The sequence below is a fragment of the Leptodactylus fuscus genome, chromosome 4 (genome assembly GCF_031893055.1).
Source record: "Leptodactylus fuscus isolate aLepFus1 chromosome 4, aLepFus1.hap2, whole genome shotgun sequence".
Classification (NCBI taxonomy): Eukaryota; Metazoa; Chordata; class Amphibia; order Anura; family Leptodactylidae; genus Leptodactylus; species Leptodactylus fuscus.
In genome coordinates this window covers 105523254-105547490 of record NC_134268.1, presented here as the reverse complement: position 1 = coordinate 105547490, position 24237 = coordinate 105523254, and the positions used below count along the sequence as shown (strand labels likewise).

Here is a 24237-nt window from a genome sequence, read left to right as displayed (position 1 = left end):
AGCTTAAGGGAGCCTGCTGCAGCTGTATCTATGATTAAAAAGGCCCTGGCTGCTTTTTTTGGCAGAACACTTTATTTATTTTTTTATAACAATGCAGTGGTTAGTTTAGATGTCAATGCCCTTTTTACCTATAGTAGTATATAGTAGTATATCTACAAAGTTTGACCCCAGGGTTCCAGCTGCTTTCCACCTTTCATTACAAACATTGACATTTGTGGGGTAAACCTATATTATAAATTAACAGGCTGATGGTTGAAAATCCAAAGTCAAAGTGCAGGTCATTTTGACTTGGCTTTACTGAATAAAATATGGTGAACTTAGGCTTATGGGACTAAACTATCTTTCTCACTAGCTTCCACCCAATTGTTCGTTTTTCTCAGTTATCCCTAGGAATCTGTTACAATCAAGCTTACCCTTTCCATACACATTTATTGTATGCATACGTTCTTAATTGAATCTAACCCTGCAGAGTGGGACACTTGATCTTTTATATGAAAGCTGCAGTCATGTGTAAGCTGCAGCCCTGCAAGAGTATAAAGTTTATGATCACTATCTTACAGTTTGATATAAAGATAATATATACCAGTTGAGTAACTTAAAGCTTAAAAGCAGGTATCTGAAATATCGGATAGTGGATGAGGCTCTGGATTATATGAACTCAAGATAAGTTAGGAAATTTATTATATTTGTTGGAGTCAACTTGATATTCAAGATTCTGTTGGAAGCTCTCTGTACTACTTTTTCAGCATCATGAATTTATCCTAAAATGGATTTTCCCACAAAGCAAGTTCTTGCAGAGCGGTGGAAGTCCAACTGGTCAGCAGAACTGGGGACTTTTGTTCCTTGTGTCAATGGGAACACTAGAGATAGCCAAGCCCTGTACTTTGGCTATCTGTTGCACTCCCATTGAAATAAATGGACTGATGCATGCTGCCCGACCACCGCTCCATTCAGAATGGGAGGCAAAAATCCTCTGTTCTCCTGGTGAGTGGAGGTTTGAACCATCGGACCAACCAACAATTTGCAAATTATCTCCTATTCTGTGATAACTTGTTTTATGGGAAAACTCCTTTAATAGATGCATATACTGTATGTGTGCATGTAGCTGCATTAAAAACAAATAATAAAAAAGATTTTATTTCAATTTACAAAACATTCCAAAATCCTGTACAGCTTATAAACATTTATACAAGAGATGAACATTGTTCTGGTAATCAAAGAAGAGCCTCAATAGTTTTTACACATGTTCTTCGCAATTTAGCGCTATTAAAAAATATTTTATTTGATACATTGTAATAAAAGAATAAAGATTAAGGGTAAATTCACGCGTAGGAATTTGACAATGAATATGAAGCGCATTATGCTTGACAAAACAGACGAGATATTTTGTCTTTATTGGGCAGGCAAAAAATTCCACTAGTCAAATTCCATGTCCAATTCTGGGCCGATGGAAAAGGTATATTTTCCGTCTCCCATTCATTTCAATGGCAGAATCTGCCTGCTAGCTGAAAAAATAAAAATAAAAAAATCAGCTACTGCCCCCAATTGAAATGAATATGAGGTGAATTTCAGGGGGAATTTTGCATCAAAATCAGTGCTAAAATTCTACGTGTGAACTTTCCCTTGCAATTGTATTTACCACTACTTAGGCTAGGGTCACCACTGCGCTGGAGTCTCCATTGCAGAAACAGCCAAAAATCGGTTGAGAGAAAAGTCCTGCACGAGGACCTTTCTCTCTGCCATTTTCAGTATAAAAATGCCAGAAACTTGACGGACACTAGGTTGATCCCATCATAGTCCATGGGGTCTGCAAGTAACTGCTGTTTCAGTGGTCCAGCTCTCTGCCTGGGTACCTGAATGGCAGAAACTTGTGCTCAGATGTGAACCTAGCCCTCCCAAGTCCCGAATGAACTTTACAAATACCCACTTAACCAATGAGGCAACAGCAATGGTCAGTCTCAGTCGATGAGTGACTGTGCGGGCTTTTTATGTGTGTCAAGACAAGACCAAGAGGTGGAGATCAGCAAGGACCTGGTAATCGCAGAATTGTCACAGTGTTTGGGCAGAACACCCATTTGCTTGGTCCAGGAGTGAGAATTAAAAGAAATGTTTAAAGCTTCATACTATACTGTTTGTAATGAGTGACACATTAATCTATACAGAGCTGCTTCTATATTACATGCTGATAGAGTACAATACGTTACTAACATGAAAGTTGAAATATTGAGAAGTTGTAATTTACCTTTTCTTCATCTGATTATTTATTTACTACTTTAGTTTTGTCATAGGTTTATTATATTGTTTTTTTTTTTTGTTAAAATAAACCCCAAGAAAAGAAAAACAGGCTAATGATATAAGAGTTGTGAACAGACAAACTTGCAAGAAAGTATTGTAATATGAGTGATGACATTATATGTTGTACTATATATGACAATAAAATCAAACTTTTATGAGAATCTGCTTCAGTATCTATACCAATGTACTAGGAAGATAGTTAAGGTCCTCCTCTCTGGGTTTGTGCATTCTTTGGTGGTTTTCATTGTATGAAGTAGGTGTATATTCGTGTGACAGGTAGTTCTTTCTAAAGTCACGTACAGTTCTTATATATAGTGCACACAAGATGGCACTTGGAAGATACACACATGCAGCAATAAGGCCAAAAATAGCGACAGCAGCATCCCCTCCTTGTACTTCACAGTTCATCCAGGTATAACCACGGGCTGCATACAGACGTTCCCTAGTTTTACAAGTGTCAGTAGCATTAACTGTCTTGATGAAGTGCAGGTATAAACCAACTGCAACAATATAACCCAAACATCCTACAATATCAAATATCAGCTCAGCAAATAGTAATTTAATAGATACTCTGTGTATGGGTTTAGCCCCCAGAATCAGGAAGACTATTGTTAAGATACAAAAAGATAAGCTAAGAGCAACACCTCCATACACTCCTGGGGCTCTCAGTTGAGTATACTGCAGGTCCACGTCTCTCACTTGCTGCAGTTCTGTGCCTTCAAATGGACTGTATGCTGAATTAATGCTGAATGAACCAGAACCAAAACCAGCAGCAGAAGTGTAGCCACTCAGAACTGCATATGAAGCAACCACGCAGATCAGAACCAGGATACCCGCCGCTATTTCCACAAATTGGAGGACACCTTGAAAATAAAGCATAGGAGCAAATTAGAACACATATGGAATATCACTGACAACATAAAGGGGTTATTCAAGTAAATAATATTGATGATATACGCTTACCCTGGGACCCCAACCAATCAGTCTCAGTAGTTACTGAACAGCTTTGGCCTCATGTGTAGTTGAGATGCTAGACAAGTGACTGAAAACTGAGCTGCAGTAAGGGTGCATTCACACGGAGGAAAATGGTGTGGAATTTCAGCGCTGATAAAAAAGAAAGCCTCCCATTGACTTCAGTGGCTTCCATCCTTTTCCAGAAAAAGGAACCCATTGAAGTTAATGGGAGGCTTTTGTTTTCAGCGCTGAAATTCCACACCATTTTACTCCATGTGAATGGACCCTAACTCTATACTCTAAAGAGACTATATAATCTGCACAGAAAACCTCTTTAGGGTAAGGCCCCATGTAGCAGGCTGCAGTGTAAAAGCCCTTCAGGAAAAACCCATATTGTATGAGTATGTACCTACTTGTATAGTGATAGTGATGAATAAGGATTTGGTACACTTTATTTGGATTGTGTGTTGCATGTGTGATATGTTAAATGCACTGTCTTTGTATTTGGTAACAAGGTCTCATCTTTTCCTGGGCAATTTTGGAGAGATGGGACATTTGCACAGGCTTGGCACTGCAGACAAAGTATGGAGTCATGCTTCACCGCATACCCCTGTGTTGGAAATCTGGGTCTATGTTGTGACTCCGCTAAAATATATATGGGGGTGTCTGCGACTCTGAATTGCAACTACTGCTGATACAAGTCCTTTTAACTGTAATGTTGATCTACCACAGTGATTTTGTTTCACTTCTAGCTATCCTTGTCTGCTGAGGCACTTGTCCCATTAAGATTAAGACCCCATGTAGCGAAAAAGTGCTGCTGGGAAAGTCGCAGCAGAAACTCATTGCAGTTATTCCCACAGCGCTTTTCACAGAATAGCTGTAGAGTTTTCTTCTGGGGACTTTCTGCTTCAACTATACCTATGGAAATGCGGCAGTTTCCCTATAGGTATAATAGACATGCTGCGATTTCCAAAACCGTGACTTAATAATAACATGAATCATGTTATCATGATATTTTATAACCTTTGTAAGATCCTAATGATTCATGCAAATTGTAAATTCAGTAACAATATGGGGTTAGTGATGCGGCTAATTTGGATGTGTGTCTAAAACTGGATTATGGCTGACGTAACAGGATCACATGAAGGTCTGTAGAAACAATCCTTAGCATGTCATAGATATTGAGGCTACAAATGTTGGTTTAGTTACGCTATAGATGTAGCAGTCTTAAATTGGAGTCCAATAACTTGCTACAGAGTGATATATTTTCACAAAAGCCACTGATAAAGTCAAGTAAAAGTTTTTTGTAATTGGTTAGATGTTAAAAATTAATTTAAAGTTTGCTGTATCTGTACAGTAGCTAGTCAATATAGTCACCAAATGTAATGTCTGTAGCTGGTTGTACGGAGCAGAATATTATAATTATCAGTTTAGGGTTTTTGAGTATTATTCATTTGATCTAATATTCTACATCCAAATTTGTGATGACAATATCAATCGTGCAGCTTATCATCATTATGCAAAATTGTCAAGTACAGTTAGAAACCTGTTAGTCTATATGGTTACATATAGGACACAATTCTGATTGTCCAGCTCTGATGACAGATGCTCTATTACTGGTCACTGGTCATCCAAAATAGTAAGTCTACTATAGTCCAATGGAATTGCTTCAGCAGTATTTTTCTACAAACTTTGCACTTCAGAAATATTTATCATGGATTATAAAAAGGATGTAAAAATGTGGGAGTCCAAACAGGAAAATAGATTTGTAAAAGTGGGAAAGGGCTCCAGCCTGCACTGTGGTCAAAGGACAAAATAAAAATATTTACTGCAACATTTTTGCTACTTTTTTTTTTATTTCTAGGTTGTTTTTTTATTATCCATTATTGATTGATTTCACCAGTGCACTATGTGTAGACGTCATAATTAGTTTCTTCTAGATTCTGAGGTATGCAACCTATTGCATAACCCAAATCCACCACTTATTCAAAAGGATTGCTGTCTTCCAATATCAGATCCACATCTGTCCATAGTTTGTGTGTGACATTGCAGCTCACTTCACTGGAGATTAGCTCCCAAGGATAGGTGAAGTGGTTTATCTGAAGAAATTAGCTAGATCTTTCTAATCTTGGAGAACCCCATTAACCCAGCACTAAATCTTTCAATAATGGTTACATTGAGTAGAGGCGTTAAGTAAGTATTTGGAGATTTACATATGTAGCACTATCAATTACTATCGATAATACTATATGTATAGGGGTGTGATTCCATATTCTAATTTTTTTTATGCAGCTAAACCAAGAATGTACATCAACACACATTACAAAGAAGTTCTGTCACTTTATGATCCACATCTGGTTTCGGCTTCAAAAATCGCAACAGAAAAAAAAACAAAAAACATGGAAACATATTGCAGTCTGATATTTTGAGAAATCATTGATTTGTTTTAGCATATAAAAAGTAGTTTTAGCACCAAAATAGTGTTTGGCAGAGAGACATAGACCAAGACGAAGAGAAAACTAAACAGTTTCTACTTTCATAGAAATTCAGATATTACTGCAATGGCCAAGAACAGATCATTGAGTGTTGAAAATATTGTTCCTCAAATGACTATGGACTAAGGTTACAAGAGACTGATTCTCAACAAAATTATCTCTTTGTACTTTGTGTGTACCTCCTGTCATCTCCTTTAATATGAAAGCACATTGCTATTGAGGATCCTTTCATTTTCAGTATTTGTTTTTTCTTGTTTATATACGGCCTCCTCTGTCTGTACAGCGCAAGGCAATGTGTTAGTGCTATTGTATAAGATTATAAGGAGGTGTAACTTCAAAACCAACTACCTATTCCTCTACTGTGGCAAAAGGGAAATGTTTGTTTTGGTACCGTGTTAGCCAGTGGTTATAAAATATAAAAAACAAAAAAACTTTGCAAGTCTTCAGTAGGTGATACCTTTTTTAATGGCTAACTCATAATGATGTCAGAATATGACGTTTCAAAGCTTCCTCTGAGCTTCTTCTTCAGATATAACTAAAAACACCTTCTAGAGGCTGCATATTTATAACTGGACACAGGGGTAGGATTACAGGAGGGAGGGGGGGAAGAGGCTTATTACTATATACTTATAAAAACAAACAATCAATTGCCAGATCCCAGGTTCTTATCTTAATGGCTGTCTTAATGATTTGTATAAAAAGACATAAACCCACGTGAGATGTTCATTCCATTGTCCAGCGTCTGGAATAGGGTCATGGCCTTGTACTCATAAATCAGTCGCTGTTTCCTTGATTTAAAATTCCCTTTTAAGATCAAGATTTTCATGTCATTGATGATATGACCTTCCTGGCAAAAATGATTTGGCATGGGAAGATCAGTTCTCTGTTGTTTGATTGTATGGCGATGCGAATTAATTCACATCGCCATACAATCAAACAACAGAGAACTGATCTTCCCGTGCCAAATCATTTTTGCCAGGAAGGTCATATCATCAATGACATGAAAATCTTGATCTTAAAAGGGAATTTTAAATCAAGGAAACAGCGACTGATTTATGAGTACAAGGCCATGACCCTATTCCAGACGCTGGACAATGGAATGAACATCTCACGTGGGTTTATGTCTTTTTATACAAATCATTAAGACAGTCATTAAGATAAGAACCTGGGATCTGGCAATTGATTGTTTGTTTTTATAAGTATATAGTAATAAGCCTCTTCCCCCCTCCCGACCTGTAATCCTACCCCTGTGTCCAGTTATAAATATGCAGCCTCTAGAAGGTGTTTTTAGTTATATCTGAAGAAGAAGCTCAGAGAAAGCTTCGAAACGTCATCTACTGTAGCAGCGATTGTAGGTATTGCTGCGTTGTCCCATTGAAATGTATGGACCAGTACTGCAGTACCTATACTCACCACTACAGTTTGCACAGTGAGTGAGCAGCTCCGTGGATCGCACTTCTTTTACATTTTAATACTAAAGATCTGGGGAACACCTTGAACAATTTATCATGTTCTTTAAACCAGTCTAAGTAATAGGCTAGGATTCATACAAGGAGGGTGGTGTAGCAAAATCCCCCACTGCCAACTTTCTACATAAATAATACATTTTTACACAGCGTGGAATGTGGTTTAGTAATAGTCTTCTTACAATTATAGTATCATCAATAACATGGCATTACTGGTACCACTGCTGTTTAGTGATTTATATAGGATTACACTTTTATTGTTGCACAATCATAATAAATAGAACTGGGAACAAGTAGATTTAGATCAGTTTAATAAAACAAAACATTAAGTTACAAATAGCAAAAAGTAAAATCTACTCAGAGGTAAAGGCGAAGTAGATTTATAACGAATAAATGTTCATACAATGGCTGCAGTAGAATATGGCAGTATAGATATATTATCTAGAAATATACAGACATAAACAATAGCTTACATATTGAAGAGGTAATAATTGTACTGAAATACTAAGTGGCTAGAATGGTTGGATATTCATTAGGTGACTTTATATTCACATAGTAGAAACTATTTAGTTGACACCAATTCAGAAAACTTAATTAATATTAACCTAAAAACATGTAGGCCGGAGCCACGGTAAAAACTGCAGTGTTATACAGTCCCTAGCAAATACCATCCACACACTGCAGACAAATACACCCAACGGAAACACTGCGATTTCCAAAAATGTTGTTTTTTGGAAATCGAAGCACGTAAATTATACCTACGAAAACGATGGTGGTTTACCTACAGGTACAATAAAACCAGAAAGCGTTGCCGAGAAAAACGTGATGCGTTTCCTCCATGTTTTTTCTGCAGTGCTCTCTTGCTGTAGACCACTGCATGGGGCCTGATCCTTAGCACTTCTATTTTTGCTAGCTTATACTAACAACGTTGCATAGCTTTTTAAGTAGCCAAGAAAATAATACATGCTCTATTCTATACCTGGCAATGATGTTTAGAATTTAGATTTTTTGCTTAGGGATGATAGTACATATTGTCGGACGTATTGCAGAGCTGCTCATCAAAATGTGAGAAAGTACTTTTCCTTTGCTATTTACCATTGTCAATGCTCTAGCAAATGTCGCTGGTAGTGAAGATAGTTTAAAAGGGTTGGCCACTGTCTGCGCACAATTAGCTGGTGTAAACACTGGATGTGTCACTGCCAGTTTCCATAGAATTGAAGATGCTGGCAGTCATATCATTTACTTATGTAAATCACCTTTCTGGCTTTCGCCCAGTTCAGTCCACTTGTGCTCAAGTACTGAACACTTTCAGTGTAAGAATGGATCCAGGAAACAAAAACCTGTACATACTGTTGTAAAGTGTATAGTAAAGTGGTGGACGGGGTGTATATCTCACCTGGTTTCCTCAGCCAGGCACGGTAGCGGAAATTCAGAATGATATATGTTGCTTTAGTAGAACGTAGTCTGCTAGGGCTCCTTATTTAAGTTACATGGGCTGGATTTTCTGGACTGGAGGACCGCTTGGCAGTCTTCCAGTCAACTACGGGGTTTTTTTTTTACCTAATCCCAAGAGTTCTCTGATGAGGCTTCTTGATATTCATTACTGGGAAGGAAGCCTGGTAAAAAGGAGGGCTGACAAGTTTTGCAGCCTGTGAGAGAGAGAGCCGGCATTGGACTGGACGTTTGCACAGTTTGCTGCTAAGTTTGGTGACACATTTTTGGACCTGTACTAGGTTAGTGAGGCATGCTGCCGTTTAGTTAGAACTGGGCAGGCTTTGGCTTTTATTTTGTGTGTACAGTGTTTTTCTGTGCTGAAGCAACTAAATCAAAGCACCACTGGAGTATGAAACCCCCTGCCTGTGTGAACTGTGTCATTGCCGACCCCCACCGTGTGAGCTGTTCCCTACAAAATGCAAAAGTAATTAACACCTAAAATCAAGACAGTTGGCCAATACATGCCATAGCATCAATACCCCATGGTATACTACTAATCATATATACCCACCATCTGAGGATCTTGAGGATTGATCACAGGTTCTCAATGGGTTTAAGATATGGGAATTTCCTGGCTATGGACCAAAATTGATGCATTTGTCAATGAAAGTTAAAAACTTATGAAGTGCTTATAATTCTACTTTAGTAACTATAGATACATCTGACTAAAGTATCTAAAAACTGAAGCAGCAGTCTTCATGAAAACCAAAATTTGTGTCAGTCTCAAAACTTTTGCCCATAACTGTAAAAAGTCGTGGGTGCAAACCATCCAGTCCTGATTCCAAAGCTTCTGCACATGGCGGGGACAGTTTATGGTGGGAAAAGAGTTGCCCTTTAACTGATTTGAGTGCTCTAAGAAGTAAGGAAAAGTACTGGAAGACTAAATAACGAGTCCTCTAGAGGTATTCACTCTCATTTTATTATTGCCCTCACTTGTGAGGTCTTGCAGCTCTGATTCTTTTGGTTCAGTGTTTTTAAAGGACTCGGGGTCTGGGGTATTAGCATTCATTTTTATTTCTCTCAACATAAGGCCAATGATCACTGCGCTAGAAATATACAGCACAACCAGTATCGCAGCAAACACACACACAGCCAGCTCTGTACCCATGATATCACAGGTAACAGAGTTATAGCCATGTCGATTGTAGAGAGACTCTCGTTGCTTACATACTTCTGTACCATTGATCTGTTTGATAAAGTGAACATATAGCACAACACATATGATATATGTGGCAGCAGACAACACATTACACACCACTTCAGCCAGCAAAAGGTTCTTGTTTTGAGTTTTGCCATACATGCAACTGGCTGCTACAAATGACAATGTTACAGATAGAAACAGAAGACTTATGGCAACAGCGACATAAATCGTAGGAAGCTTCATCCGGCTGTACTGCACATCTAACTGTGTCACCTGATTCACTTCATCCCCCACAAATCCACTCATGCTATAACCCATGCCATAATAATAAGTACTGCCAAATCCCCCCAGACTCGAAAAGCCGGCTGAAGCACTTTGTGTAGCAGCGGCACATATCAAGATCAGCAGGTTTATGAGAATCTCCATCAGTTGCAAGAGACCTGTGAAAAGCCGAAGCAATGGAGCCAATTACTGTAAAGCTAGAATTTGTGTGCGATATATTATAAAAATCAATACAAGTAACATGATGTAGGTTGTAAATGGTCAAACTGACAATCATCTTGTAAAATCATATAATACAAATATTTCTAGTAATGCTGAAAAATAATGAAAGTGCTTGCCCAGGATTTTTTAAAGAAATGGCATAAAAGACATGATAAACTAAACATGATAACAGAAAATGCCTCACCTGGTAAATCCCTACCACCCAAGTGCTGTCCCTTTGGTAGTTCCACCACTTTGGTCAACTGTCGTACAGCAATGACATGACAACTATGTACACATGGCCACTGTAGCCAATCATTGTTCTAAGTGGGAATGGTGACATGGTCAGCACATGTCCACTAATCACAACTATTGGCTGCATCGTTCAAATATACATAGTGTGTACAGGGCAGTTAAGGACATTGTTCCATAACATTTATTTATTTATTTTATTTCATTCAAATGAATGGGTGAGAGACTCCTGCAGGTTTCCGTATCCTGCCTCTGTTTTGTGCAGGAAACGGAAACCTGCAGAACAGAGACCGGGCACAGATGTGAACGAGCCCTTACTGTTTCTTATATGTCTGTTGCCCATAGACCTCAATGTAAAAAAAAAAAAAAAAAAAAACAACGGATACTTGCTGTGTGTTTTTTCAAACAGACAAAAGACCTGCATGTAGGATTTTTTGTCCGCTTGAAAAAACGGACATGGGTGTAAACGGACACTAAAGGACACAAGATAAAATTTCATTGAAATTAATGGAAACTACAAACTGACCAGCTAGTGTCCATTGCTAAATCTTGTACAGACAATGGCCACGGACGCTGCTGAGCGGACACCAACAGTAGTGTGAACGCCCCCTAACTGGATTGTTATATTTAAGGCCTATCATTAGGACTATCTTTGACTTCAATGGGAGCTGAGCTGCTGCAACAGTATCTGGCCACTATACAGGGCACAGAGCCAATTTCTTCAAGCTACATGTATAGCATGGGTGTAGGAAACAGCTCCCAGTATCAGATACTTATGGCATAAGAATAGGCCTTAAATTAAAAAAAAAAATCCTGAACACCACCTATAAATATATCTAAATCAAAGTTGATTCTTCAAATACTCAGTGGGTGACTGAAGAGCCAACAAATATTTAAGTCTGGGTTGATGGGGAATCATTCATACAGGTTAAAAAACAAAAACACAATTTACTAGAATTAAAAAAATAAATTGTATATATTTGCAATTTTTATGTTTTTCAGGCATATTATAAAAAACAAAACCTTGCAAAGTCACCATACCCAAAGCATGTTGTGTTTAGGAAAAAACACAATTGACTATAAAAATACCTTAGAAGCAACATTCATATCTATCTTCCATATTCTATAATATAGTCAAACTGCAATCTATCGCTATGATACAGTGCAATAATTTGCTGCTAAAATCTAATCCCTGTGGATGACTCTAGCTAGAAACTTTTTATTCTACACTGCATGCTTGTGAGCAGAGCTGACATCGCAGGATTACATCTACATAGATGTGCTGTGTATGACTATATTGTATATATCTATGCTTGTAAATGTGTGGGGCACTTGACAGTGGATTAACCCCCCTGGATACTGTGGGTCTGGGGCAAGATTACCCTCCGCCACCCCTCGGATTTGGAATGATTTTGGAAGGTGGGAAGGGAAAATATGAAAAAAGTCGCCGAGCATTAATGTAATAACTACCCTGTATCCTTAAAGGGTTAAATAATTCTATCACCCAATTAAGAAAAACTGAAGTGAGGGGAGAAGACTGCTTTTTACTTCTTTGTTTATATCGATTTAAAAACTACTTTACAAATGCCATATCCAGAACTCATTGTTCCAGAAGTACATAGTAATCCCAATAGAGAGATTGAACATTCTCCTCAATTCTCTTTTGTTCTGAAATATAAAGAAAAAAAATCATTGAACTTTACCATAAGAATAGAAATCATAGTTAATGGTTAAGACCCGATGAACAATGGAGACTGCAGAAAGAAAGACGAAGATATATAAGTGAGGATAAGTTAGCGTATGTGTTTTATTAAAAGTGATAAACCCATCTCGTTTTATCACCACTAGTATATAATACTGTCTCCATAGCTTTCAATCTTTACCGCAATTAGAGAGCGAAACAATGAAACTAAATTTTAGCCTTATTGTTTTGATTAGTGGCTAATAACATGTAAAATGTGTGGTCCCATATTGAAGCAATAAGAAAAATGTGTTTTGGATTGTTTGGACAATGGTCTGGATTCAGTTTGCTTCAGTGGATTGCCTGTGGTATGTCTACAAAACCAGCACAGCTCAAGACATTTTTTACTTGCAACTGTATTAATTATGAGGAAATTGTAAAGGAATTCTGGCACCAAAAGGGCCCAAGACTGGTAGAAAGTTCAGAAAATGTCTTTGAAAACAAAACTCTGCAATTCTGACACTGGTCATATTTTATACAAATTGTTAGGAAAGGAAGGTTATAACTGTATATATGAGGCATTTTATAACTGGATACAGTCCAGATAGACCTTAGATATAGATACCTGTGCAAATCTCTAGTGTATACTCTGCTGTCTCTCTGTTGGATATTAAATTATAGGTTAAAGGCTTTTCTATCATTAAAACTAAATTTTTTATGATTACCACATAGGAATAGCCTTAAAGGGGCTCTATCAGCAAAATCATGCTGATAGAGCCCCACATATGCGTGAGGCACTGTAAATGTTATATTAAACTACCCCCCCCATTTTTAAAATAATACCCTAAAAAAAGAATGTGATCTACTTACTCATCGTGCACAGTGGGCGGGCATTCAGGGTGCGCCGTCTTCTTTTACGTTGCCTGAATAGTCTTTTTAAAGGCTATTCACGCATATGTGGGGCTCTATCAGCATGATTTTGCTGATAGAGCCTCTTTAAGAAAGCTTATTCTTCTCCTACCTTTAGATGTCTTCTCTGTGCCGCCGTTCGGTATATAATCCAGAAGAAGACGCGAAGAAGACCCGTTCCTGAAGCAGATGGATGCGGCGCTGGAGAGTTCTGTCACAGCATTGGGGACACCCTCAGTGCTGTTTGAGTGCTGAGGACCGCCCCAGTGCTGCGAGAGATCTCATTTGTATACTGACGAAAACCGGATTATATACCGGATTATATACCGAATGGCTTTGGCTTGACAGGCCCCCCAAACTCAGGCAAATTCCCAGGTTTACCTCATATCAATGCCAGTCCGGCTGTCTAACATGCACACTTTTCAGATGTAAAGTGTCCAAACAGTACTGACAGTATTTGTTGGGTGAACTCACCCGGCAGTTTTGTTTGGACTAAACACACAGAGGCTCAGGAGAGGTGATCAAAGAAAGCAAACAATACTACTCACCTCCTCCGGACTCTAACGCGGTTCCCTGTACCCTTTGGTGCTTCTGCCTGACATTATTGACTGCTGAGGTCTGTGATTAGACCTCAACGGTCACATTAATTGTCATGACACTGACGTGACTACTGATGCCTCAGCAATCTGTTATATCAAGGACAAGTGCCTAAGAGAACAGGGAATGATATTGTTTATTATGTTTGATCACCTCTCCTGGGCCACTGCTTATTATGTTCTGGGATTTAAAGAGACTCTATAGTAAAATAATAGCTCATAAATGTTGAACCCCAAAAAGTTGGGATTCAGCTGAACCAAATTTTTTGAAAAATTAGTAGGGGCCACTATGGGATACAATACTGCATAGAGGAGCTAGTATGGGACATTATACTATGAGAAGGGACCAATGTGGTTTATTATACTGTGTGTGGGTGTCACTATGGGAAACACTACTCACCTGTCACTGGCGTTCTTATGTCCGCTCCCAAAGTCCACTTGTTCACGCACTTTCCTCATTCTCCAGAAGCCCTGCACTTTACGTGACTCTCATATGTCACCAGTCCCACTCCGAAAAACACTGAGGCTGCTGATTGGCTTCAGTGATCATGTGGGCTTGAGCTTCCCGAGACCTTGGCATGGTGCACACACAAATGGGTTTTGGCAACAAAACCTGGAGTGCTAGGGCAGGTGGATATGTCCCCCATTTCACCCAGAGTTTGTCCAATTCCTGGACAAACCCTTTAAGCTGAGCATTGAGGCTGGATATGTCCCTGGCTTCTTCCAATCACAGTGCATGTGGTGGGGGTTTAGTGACATATGCCATTCAGATGGCTTCAGTGCAGAACAGTGTGCATGTGAAGTGGTAGTCAAGACTAATTTTTGTAACTTTGGGGAGAGAGAGGTTGGAATGGGGAGCTATTTCAATTTCTGCCTCAGGCAGCAGAAAAACCAGTATCGGCACTGACGAAGAGGAAACACCAAAATAAAAACCTACATATTAAAGCAACTGTATGCAGTCACAGATGGCTGTATATGTCCCATACATGTCAATTCATTGGATAAAGTGTATGGTGTAATATAAAATCATAATATATGTCACGGGATGGTTAGAGTCTATACTATAGGCAATGTGTAATATATATTTCATGTGGAATGTATTCTCTAACCTGTTGTATACATCAATGTGTAGTTGGCTGATTGGGGTCTAGTGTGTTAGCACATTGTATGCAAATACCTCTAACTAGTGAGGACAATGGGTGGAGATAATCTGATCAGTGTCTCCAAGAAGATGTTGGATGGTGCATTGTCCATAGTAGACAGGGAGTCTGCTCTCCTTGGTATAGGTGAGGGGGGAAGGATCTGTGACTCAGCCCTTCCCACCCACAGATATAGGATGTAACAGTCTTAGTATATAGTATGTAGCTGCAGTTAGTATGTGTTAGCCGGCCTGTGCACAGCTCTGTAGAGAGCCAGGATTTAGTTACAGGACCAAGGAGCCAAAGCTATCATTGGATTGTGACTTCTGTGGACTTATTGTTGTTACGGTTGATGTGACCGCCACCGGCTACTAACTTTGTGGATTACAATAAATTGCTGTTGTCTCCTGACCTCTTGCGTCCGTGTTGATTCAAGATATCCTCCGGAGGAAGACGTATACCTTTGCTCCGTGACAATATACAAATAAATAACCCGCTATTTTCAACAAATCTCATATATACTGTATTTATTTATTGTTTTACATTAAGAAACTAAAAGGTAATCAAAGTATTACATCCATCTCAGCCTTTCATAGCTGGAATGGGAGTATCCCTGTTTCTGCCTACCTAAGATGGACAGGAGTCACATAGACAGCCAAATACAGGTATTCTATTCTATTTCTTAAAGGGGCGCTATCACTGGCTTTTTGCTATTTAGATAAATATATGCCCGAATGGCCTTTAAAAAGGCTATTCAAGTCCTGCTAATCATTTGCTAAGACCATCCCCCCACCGGTTTAATGAATTACCTTTTAAATGTATATGTAAATGAGCCTTTCCGTGCACCGTGGGCGTTCCCATGCACCCCTCTGTTCACGCCCTCCTCTGTGGTTCTTCTATGTAAGTCCCTCCTCCTGCTTTTGATTCGCCAGCTCCAAACTGCCTCTTCCTGGATGAGTGGAAAAGGACCAGTAATGACATCACTACTGCTCAGTGATTGGCTTGTCCCTGTGATGACGCCACTACAAGGTCCTTTGTCGTCTTCTAGTAATCTATGCAGAGCAGGGGCTGCAGCTCCCTTTGTTTATCATAGATCTCCATGTGCACAGTAGATCTAAGATATGATAGACACAGGAAGCTGTAGCCCCTCCTCTTCATAGATCACTACTTAGAAGACGACGAAGGACCTTGTAGTGACATCATCACAGGGACAAGCCAATCACAAAGCAGTAGTGACGTCATTACTGGTCCTTTTCCACTCATCCAGGAAGAGGCAGTTTGGAGCTGGCGAATCAAAAGCAGGAGGAGGGACTTACATAGAAGAACCACAGAGGAGGGCGTGAACAGAGGGGTGCAAAAACAGGGGGTCTTTTAACAAACGATTAGCAGGACTTGAATAGCCTTTTTAAAGGCTATTCAAGCATATGTTTATCTAAAATAGCGAAAATCCAGTGATAGAGCCCCTTTAATCTCCCAGAGTAGTTCAGCAAGCTACACTGATCAGTAACCAGGGATGTGGAGTCTGATACCATATAAATTATATTCAATTGTACAATTAATTAGATGTATAGTTTTTGCATATTTACTTTTAAAGGAATTCAATCAGTAACATTTTCATTAATTAGAAGAGTTTTATTTTGTCTGTCTGACTACTATAGTTAGCCAGTTATGCTGGAGCAGGAGTCGGGTGTGGCCAAATATAAATAATTTAGCCTACAGACTTCACAGCCCTGTTCGGGAACCCTAAACTTATGGAAAACAATATAGCTGACTGGTTTCCGTAACCCCCGATTAATTGTAATGGAAGTTATGTAAACAGGATAGAACAGCCATCTCTTTTGATATCTGGTGACCCAAGTATTGTAAATACTTCTCTCTTCTCTGTTACTGAGTTTTATTACGTTCTGACCCTGTAAGGTACTATTAAGTCAGTGGCGGAAACCTGTTACTGCAAACTGAACTAATTGTATGTTATGAAGATTCTGCAAGCTCAGGAGCTGAGCTAGGGCCATTGTGATATGATGTTAGCTGTGACACCCAAACAACATCCTGCTTCAATGACTGCCAGTGGTACATGGCATTGTGGTACAGCGCACTGCCGGCTTTCTAGCGGTATATAAAACCGCACATTGATGAGGACATAGAAGGTCCTCTTTAAGTATTAAATTAGGCCATGTCCATAAAGGGCTATGATACAGACATACCCTCCCTACCTGTCAGGAGCTCTTTAACCTTTTAATAAAAAAAAGTTACAGTAGGACAATATATAGTGAAAAAAGGGGGCATGTGGACAAAAATGTAGCTGAAACGGTTACAGTATTCTATGTCAGCTGGATTAGTGAAATGTAATTTAAAAAAAAAAAATCTATTGATTTTAGTCTTAAAACACATTTGGTTAGACATATCAATAGAAAATACATTAATTCTTCAATAATTGCCCTTTACCTTTTTTTTTTTTCTTTTTGGAGTGGGAGCCCAATTCTGTCTTTTGCATGTCTGTTAGCATGGTACAGTAGTACTGTAGACTACAATCTTCCTACCTTCGTTGATTTTTAGACTAACGATAGTTTGCAATTTTATTTTCAGATTCTGCTGTATAATATACAATGTACGCAGTCTTGCACACTTTCTATCATATTGTATAATTACATACCTCGTCTTGAACATAGATTGCTGCACTTTTCTGAAAAGGTCTGCTTCTCTGTGTGGTGCCTGTAAGAAGGAGGACTATGTTGTAGAAAAGATGCTTTACTGTGTCTTGAATGATGGTCAGATACAACAGTGGGCGGTCGTGAATGTGAGCCTCTTGCTGGTGCCTGAGAAGACAGTCTGCAGGTACAAAGCAGGATAAAATGAGATCTTTAACAGTTAAAACCTTAGTTAATAGAATTCAACAAATTAATCTTTCTGCTTCAATATATATATATATATATACTAATTTCACAACCCCTGTAACTTCTCTCCATTGAGATTGGAACCATTATATACAATATACAGTATGTTGAGGATATGTTGAGTATGTAAATAGATGTAGATGTGAGAGTTTTCTACACTACGGCAGAGTTAACGTTGCTTTGTTTCATCAACATAAGATTTCCAGAATGTCCTTAAACATAGTTTTTAGTGAATTATTGTTCATATAAAGAGGACCTTTCATCATCTCCATCTCTTTGCGTCCTTCAATAAGTGCTAGCCCACAGATACTGACGCAGATGGATTTTTTTCTCTAGTTCCTACCATTCCTAAGCAATTGGTTCCATTATTTTTAGCAAGCTAATTAACTCCAGAATAGGACAGTCCACCTGAAAGTAGAGAGCCTAATTAGCATATTGTGTGCTAAATCTTAAAGAAATGATTGATCAAGACTGTACCAGAATCATGGAGCAAAGCCTATTAAATAATGCAAAATGTTGGAGATGGTAGATCAGGTAGAAGATTTACAATAAGAGTTTCTATGCTAGAGACATTAATGGTATATTGGAATAAAATGCCATAAATGTATTATCACTGCTGTTGTGACTTTTGGTACCCATATTATTCCTGAGTAGAGGGCGACGAGGCAGCCAGACATGCATAACCAGTCTGCGTTAAGATCTATGTGACCTCTAGCTATAATATTTCTTATTGTGCCCATGACTAGATATGATTTTATTCAATTTTAGCAGCCATTTCCCACAAACTCCCTTCTACTCTTCTAAAATGCTTGAATACTATGGACCTGTCCTGTCTGGTTTCCTATGGGGCTTACCTACTAATATGGTACTGCTTAGGGCTAGATCACACAGGGACACGGAGGAGGATTTTGACAGCGGAGTCCACATCATAATCCTCCTCCATACAATGTTAGTCTATGTAGACTGCTAGCTTTTTTTTTCTGCTAGCAAAAAAAACGCTCCACAAAAGCAAGGTCCAAAAAACACTTCCTAATTAGGAAGCGTTTTTTCCGGTGCCAAAATAAACCACACGTAATTTACATGTGAACTAAGCCTTAGTTTCAAACTCAGTTTTGTTCTGTATTGCACTTATGTCCCCTTTCTGCAGTGAATGACTTCATGACTATATCCTCATGGTGAAAGGTGGGTTTTTGGAGATATTCAGGAGAGATAGAATTCCAACTTCGTTGCCCAGCCAGCTTGCCTTTTCCTTTATTCTCCATTTTTTTCCCCACTATGTTTTCCTACTCTATTCATATTGTTACACTTCTATTTCTCATTCTTTTTTTATTTCACACTTTCTCCTCCACCCCTAGTTCTCTTTTCCCACAAGAGTTTTTTTCCATGCTTCCTTGTCTCTGTTCCTTTTCTTTACCCTATTCGTCACAAAAGCGAATACTCATATACACACATATAAGGTCTCAATTTTCATCTAATACAAAATAAACAAACAGATGCTTCAAAAAAATATTACAGTACCATTACTATCTTAAAAATAATTGCCTTACCAGTCCCGAATATCCTTTAGTTTCTGTATTAGAAATGGTAGAATGGTATATAACTACAAAACCTAGTACTTGCTGCAGCACACAGATAATTTTAAAAAAGTTTTTTTTTTTTTTTTTTTTAAAGAACAAGAACTGCCTATAAACATTATGTTAGGTTAATACCTAAGAAGATGACTAATCTATTGCACAATTTAAAGTGAGGCACTGCCATGTTGATTAATATCAGAGATTCTGAATCCTGTACCTGTCATGTGCTCTTCGGTCTCTCCTTTCTCCATTTGATTGTCCATTGGAGCTTGACTGTTCTCTTCTTGGACGGTCGTTGTATGATCTTTGGGAAGGTGGGTTCCTATCACTGATCACACTTCTCTGAGAGCGAGACATTGTAGTTCATGGGAATACGCAGGACTAGCACACAAAACAGCAGTCACTATCCTTTCAGTGCTGAGTTGAGAGTGACATGTCTTATGAGATACATCTGCTGCACAACAATTAGCAAAAATACAACATATTAATACCATGTGTATGGATTCAGTTCACATCACATGACACTTGTAATATTTTTTTCTACTTTAACAGTTCTATCCACATAGTTACAATAAAATACAAGTAAATATATAAGACATCTAACGTTAATGACCATCATATTAAGCTTTAGCTTCTTTATTACAGTATGTAGTATAAGGCTATGTGATCCAGTGAGTTTAAAATAAGAACCTTTTGGAAATTGTCTTTATTAAACTTTGTTTACATAATTACCACACTGACCCTTGTTCACATCTGTGTTGGTATTCCCTTCGGGGGAGTCCGCATGGGGACCCCCCCAAACGGACAACCAAACGCATTTGTAAGCGCTGTGCAGTAAAAGCACACGGATCCCCATAGACTATAATGGGGTCCGTGTGCTTGATGTGAGATCTCTGCAGGGAACATGTGGAGAGGAAAGTAGTTCGCAATCTACTTTTCTCTTCATATGTTCAGTGCAGAGATCGCACGGCAAGCACCCGGACCCCATTATAGACGCGCAAGTGAAGTCATCCAGGCTTCGGAGGGTGTGTACAGACCTTACTGAGCACGCACAGTACTCTCTGTTCGACGAAGACTTCGAGGAGCGTACTGCGCATGTGCACAATTGCGGCCTCAAAAATATGGCCGCCGGCCGGCATGCGCAGTCGGCTCTGCTAGTATCTCACTGGCAGAGCCAACTGTGCAGGTCTTGGAGATGACGCAGAAGGAAAACAATAGAGAAGGGGAGGATGCAACAGAAGAAGGAGGCATCGCTGAAGAGACTTCTCGGGCAGCAGTGGGGATGCCCCATCGCCATTTGAGCGCTGGGCCCGCCCCCATTGCTGCGAGAGAACTCATAAGCATACTGGAAAAAAACGGGATTTCTAAGGAACGGCACCGTGGAGACCACGTCTAAAGGTAAGAGACAAATAGCCTTTCTAAAGGCTATTTCAACATCTAAAGCAGAAAAAAATAACTATTTAGTGGTAGATTCCCTTTATGGATCGACCATTTCTTTGGTACCCCCCCCAATTACACCTTTCTCGAAATCGGACAACTCTGCAGTTCATGGAATCTTGCATGCGACTAATGCCAATGCACTAATACCATTGATGTTTCCTATTTAATGGCAGAAGGCGTGATGTACATCACGACTGCAGATATCTTCATTTGCATGGGGGTCCAAATACTTATTGGTAGATAGTGCATATTAGTATTGCAGTGTATAGTACAAATGATCAGACCCCCTAGAGTTCAAGGTCCCTAGGGATCTGAATATAAAAGTTAAATATAAAAAAAGCTTTTAAAAGTATAAAACGAAAACACCAAACACAAAAGTACAAATCACCCCACTTTCCCTAGATCACATAGAAAAATAAACAATAATAAACAAACACTTTTTGGGGGGGAACAAGTTGCCTTCTATAAAAAAAAAAAAAAAATGTAATAAAAAGAGTATAAACCATTAGCGCTTCCCCAAAATGGTATTAATAAAACACCATCTTGTTCCACATAAAAAGAGGCCATACCCATCTCCATACACATAAATATGAAAAATGTACAGGTGTCACAATAAGGCGACACTTTTTTTTTTTTTTTTTACAATTTTGCAAAGTTTTACATTTTTTAAAAAGTATCCAAACATTACAAATACTATATAGATTTGATATTGCTGTGATGGTACAGACACCACACAATACAGGTAACATAATTTTTACCACATACTGAATGCCGAAAAAAATCAAACCCATAAGAAATTAACACAAATGCATTTTTTCCCCCCAATTCCACCTCATTCAGATTTTTTTTCTTAATTCCTAGTACATTGAACAGGATATTGAATGATGCCATTACAAAATACGATTTGTTTTGCAAGTGATAAGCCATCATATGACTATGTGAACTGAAAAATTAAAAAATCATGGCTCTTGGAATGGGAAAAGGGAAAAACGGAGATGCAAAAACAAAAATTGTCTGAGGCATGAAAGGGTTAAAGGGATTTTCTCGGCATAATTTTTTTTATGGCCACTTCATTGGTCCCTCATACTGTATAGTGATGGGGGCTAACACCCTGTGGGGGAGACCTTAAAGTGCATGGGGTATTAAGGAGAATATTAAAGGGGTTGTCATGCTAAACTTTATTATGGTCCATCTTTAGGATAAGCCTCATATACCTGATCAGTAGGGCTGACATCCGGCCCCAACAGTAGTACATAGCGGCTTCCAGCTCCCGTCCTGTACACAATACAGGGCCGAATGCAGAAAACGCTGTCTCCTGTATAGCAGCCGGGCGCCGTCACTGCAGCTCAGCTCCCACTGACCTCAATAAGTGCTGAGATGCAGTGAAAGTGCCCAGCCCCTATATAGTGCATGGAGCGTTCTACTTTCAGCCCCCAGGGTCTGTGCATCAGCTCTTACTGATCAGGTATTTATGGTGTATCCTAAGCCTGGACAACCCTTTTAATATCCCCCCCAATCCCACACTTTAATGTCCCCCCACAGAATATTAGCTCCGATCACTGCCCCTACACAATATAATGAATACATGGGGGACTAGTGAAGGGGCCACTGTATACCGGGGACCAGTGAAGTGGCCAAAGTATGGGGGGATAGTAAAGGACCCTCTGTAGGGGATAAATTGTAACCCTTTCCCGCTCTGTGGCATACTATTATGTTGTGCTGAGCGTCTAGTTAATGCTCAGCAATGTAATAATATGGCGCTGTAATGCTGCAGACACAGCCTGTGGCATTACTTCTGGCACTTGGCTGTATTATACAGTCGAGCCCCAGGGCTAGCTGTTGGAGTTGGAAAATACTCTGACTCTGGAGGATTAACCCCTCAGATGCCGTATTCAATGGCGATTACAGAATCTGAGTTGTTCGGGGACATTGCAGGGGCATTTGACTGAGGAGGCATTATATTGTTCCAGGGCGGAAGAAAAGTTGTATATGCAATACTTTTTTTTTCCATTACAAAAGTAAAGAAACTTGATGGAAGTTTGTTTACTTTTGTGTTCTGCACTTGGACTGCAGTTTTAGCTCAGTAGTTAAAATAAAATAAATTAGCAACACAACAAAAAAAAATCTCAGTGTAGTTTTGACCTTAGTTACATACAAGTTAATAATAATTATTTTATTTCTATAGTGTCAACACATTCTGAAGCACTTTACAAATCAAGTTGCATTTAGTTTATGCAGAGGTTTCAGTACGTGTCTCTGTCTTGGGAGTTGCTCATTTTATAGCCTTATATGACAGTTAACAGTAAAACTACTAGACGAGACAATCTCAGGGCTGCCTGTTTACAAATGTTCACTAGAAATTAAATGGCAACTTATCATATTAATTTCCCCAGTGCTACAAACCTTGTTATATCCTTCTGATAACTTACCTTACTCCCTCCAGGGTCGTCTTCTTCAACTCGTCTTTTGGTTAAAATGTCTGCATGTTGTTGTTAACACCTTGAGATCTCTGACAGCAGAGAGGGATGTAGTTTCAGGAGAACAGGTGGGACTGGTCTGACAACTGTTCAGAAGTAGGTTGGAACTGGTTAGTTTAACATTACACACAAGCACCACCTCTAACTCACCTAGTTTCTGGCAAAATAGCTTCATGGATGATCTTGTCATTCACTTCTGAAATATTTTCTGTAGTTTAGATATCTTAGAATACATATGACATAAAGTTGCTTTGGGGTTACGGTTATTTCTTACTCTTTACACAAGTACATAGTATGTGTGTATATCTGATCTGTCCAGATTCACAGTTACAAGGCTGAACTTGTAATCCTTCCTGGGTTTACTTTAGAAATAATAAAATAATTTGTTAGGCTAAGGGTAGCTGCACACGACTGAGTTACACCTGTGAAACTCCGTACACGTTTTAGCCAGATTTTCCTGTCTTTAACTTCATATTGGGAGTAGGGTTCATATCAGTATAGGTATCTATGATCTATGATCTAGGAGTCCCTGCCTCCCAGCAACATACTGTCCCATACTATAATTGCTATGGGACAGTATGTTGCTGGGAGGTAGGAACTCCTACCATCAGAGATAACTAAGATGCTAAGAGTCCCGTTGCCAGCATTAAATTCAAGCTGGTAAATCTGGCTAACACACAGATTCAGTATTACGGGTGAAAATCCTTCGTCAGCAGCTACCATTAGGGTAACTTCACACGGGGTTTTTTGGTCAGGATTTTGAGGCCATATCCGCCTCAAAATCCTGACCAAATAGAGGACTCCCATTTAAATCAATGGGAGTCGGTCAGTTCTTTTTTCCTGGAGCCATTTACTCTGGCTCTCGGAAAAAAGAAGCGACATGCTTATTCTTTCAGGTGGATTCGCCTCGAGACATGTGCCTGAAGACACTCCGTCCCAACTAGGCC

The 24237-nt window shown here is 39.1% G+C and overlaps 1 protein-coding gene across 1 annotated transcript; it reads right to left on the bottom strand.

The window, feature by feature from the left end:
• Positions 1 to 2466: 2466 nt before the first annotated feature.
• Positions 2467 to 23345, bottom strand: LOC142201357 (MARVEL domain-containing protein 3-like). Its single transcript, XM_075272199.1, has 4 exons — positions 23243 to 23345; positions 19591 to 19827; positions 17559 to 17734; positions 2467 to 3158 (listed from the first exon to the last, which is right to left on the bottom strand). Exons 2-4 carry the CDS (start codon positions 19728 to 19730, stop codon positions 2470 to 2472), a joined length of 1005 nt encoding a protein of 334 aa, XP_075128300.1. The 5' UTR covers positions 19731 to 19827; positions 23243 to 23345; the 3' UTR covers positions 2467 to 2469.
• Positions 23346 to 24237: the final 892 nt, after the last annotated feature.

Excerpts from the sequence above, each read along its gene's own strand:
- LOC142201357 (XM_075272199.1), bottom strand. The coding sequence starts at position 19,730 with ATGTCTCGCTCTCAGAGAAGTGTGATCAGTGATAGGAACCCACCTTCC. Across the intron at positions 17,735-19,590 it reads GACCGAAGAGCACATGACAG|ACTGTCTTCTCAGGCACCAG; the intron begins GTACAGGATTCA and ends TTGTACCTGCAG. Across the intron at positions 3,159-17,558 it reads CAATCTATGTTCAAGACGAG|GTGTCCTCCAATTTGTGGAA; the intron begins GTATGTAATTAT and ends TTTATTTTCAAG.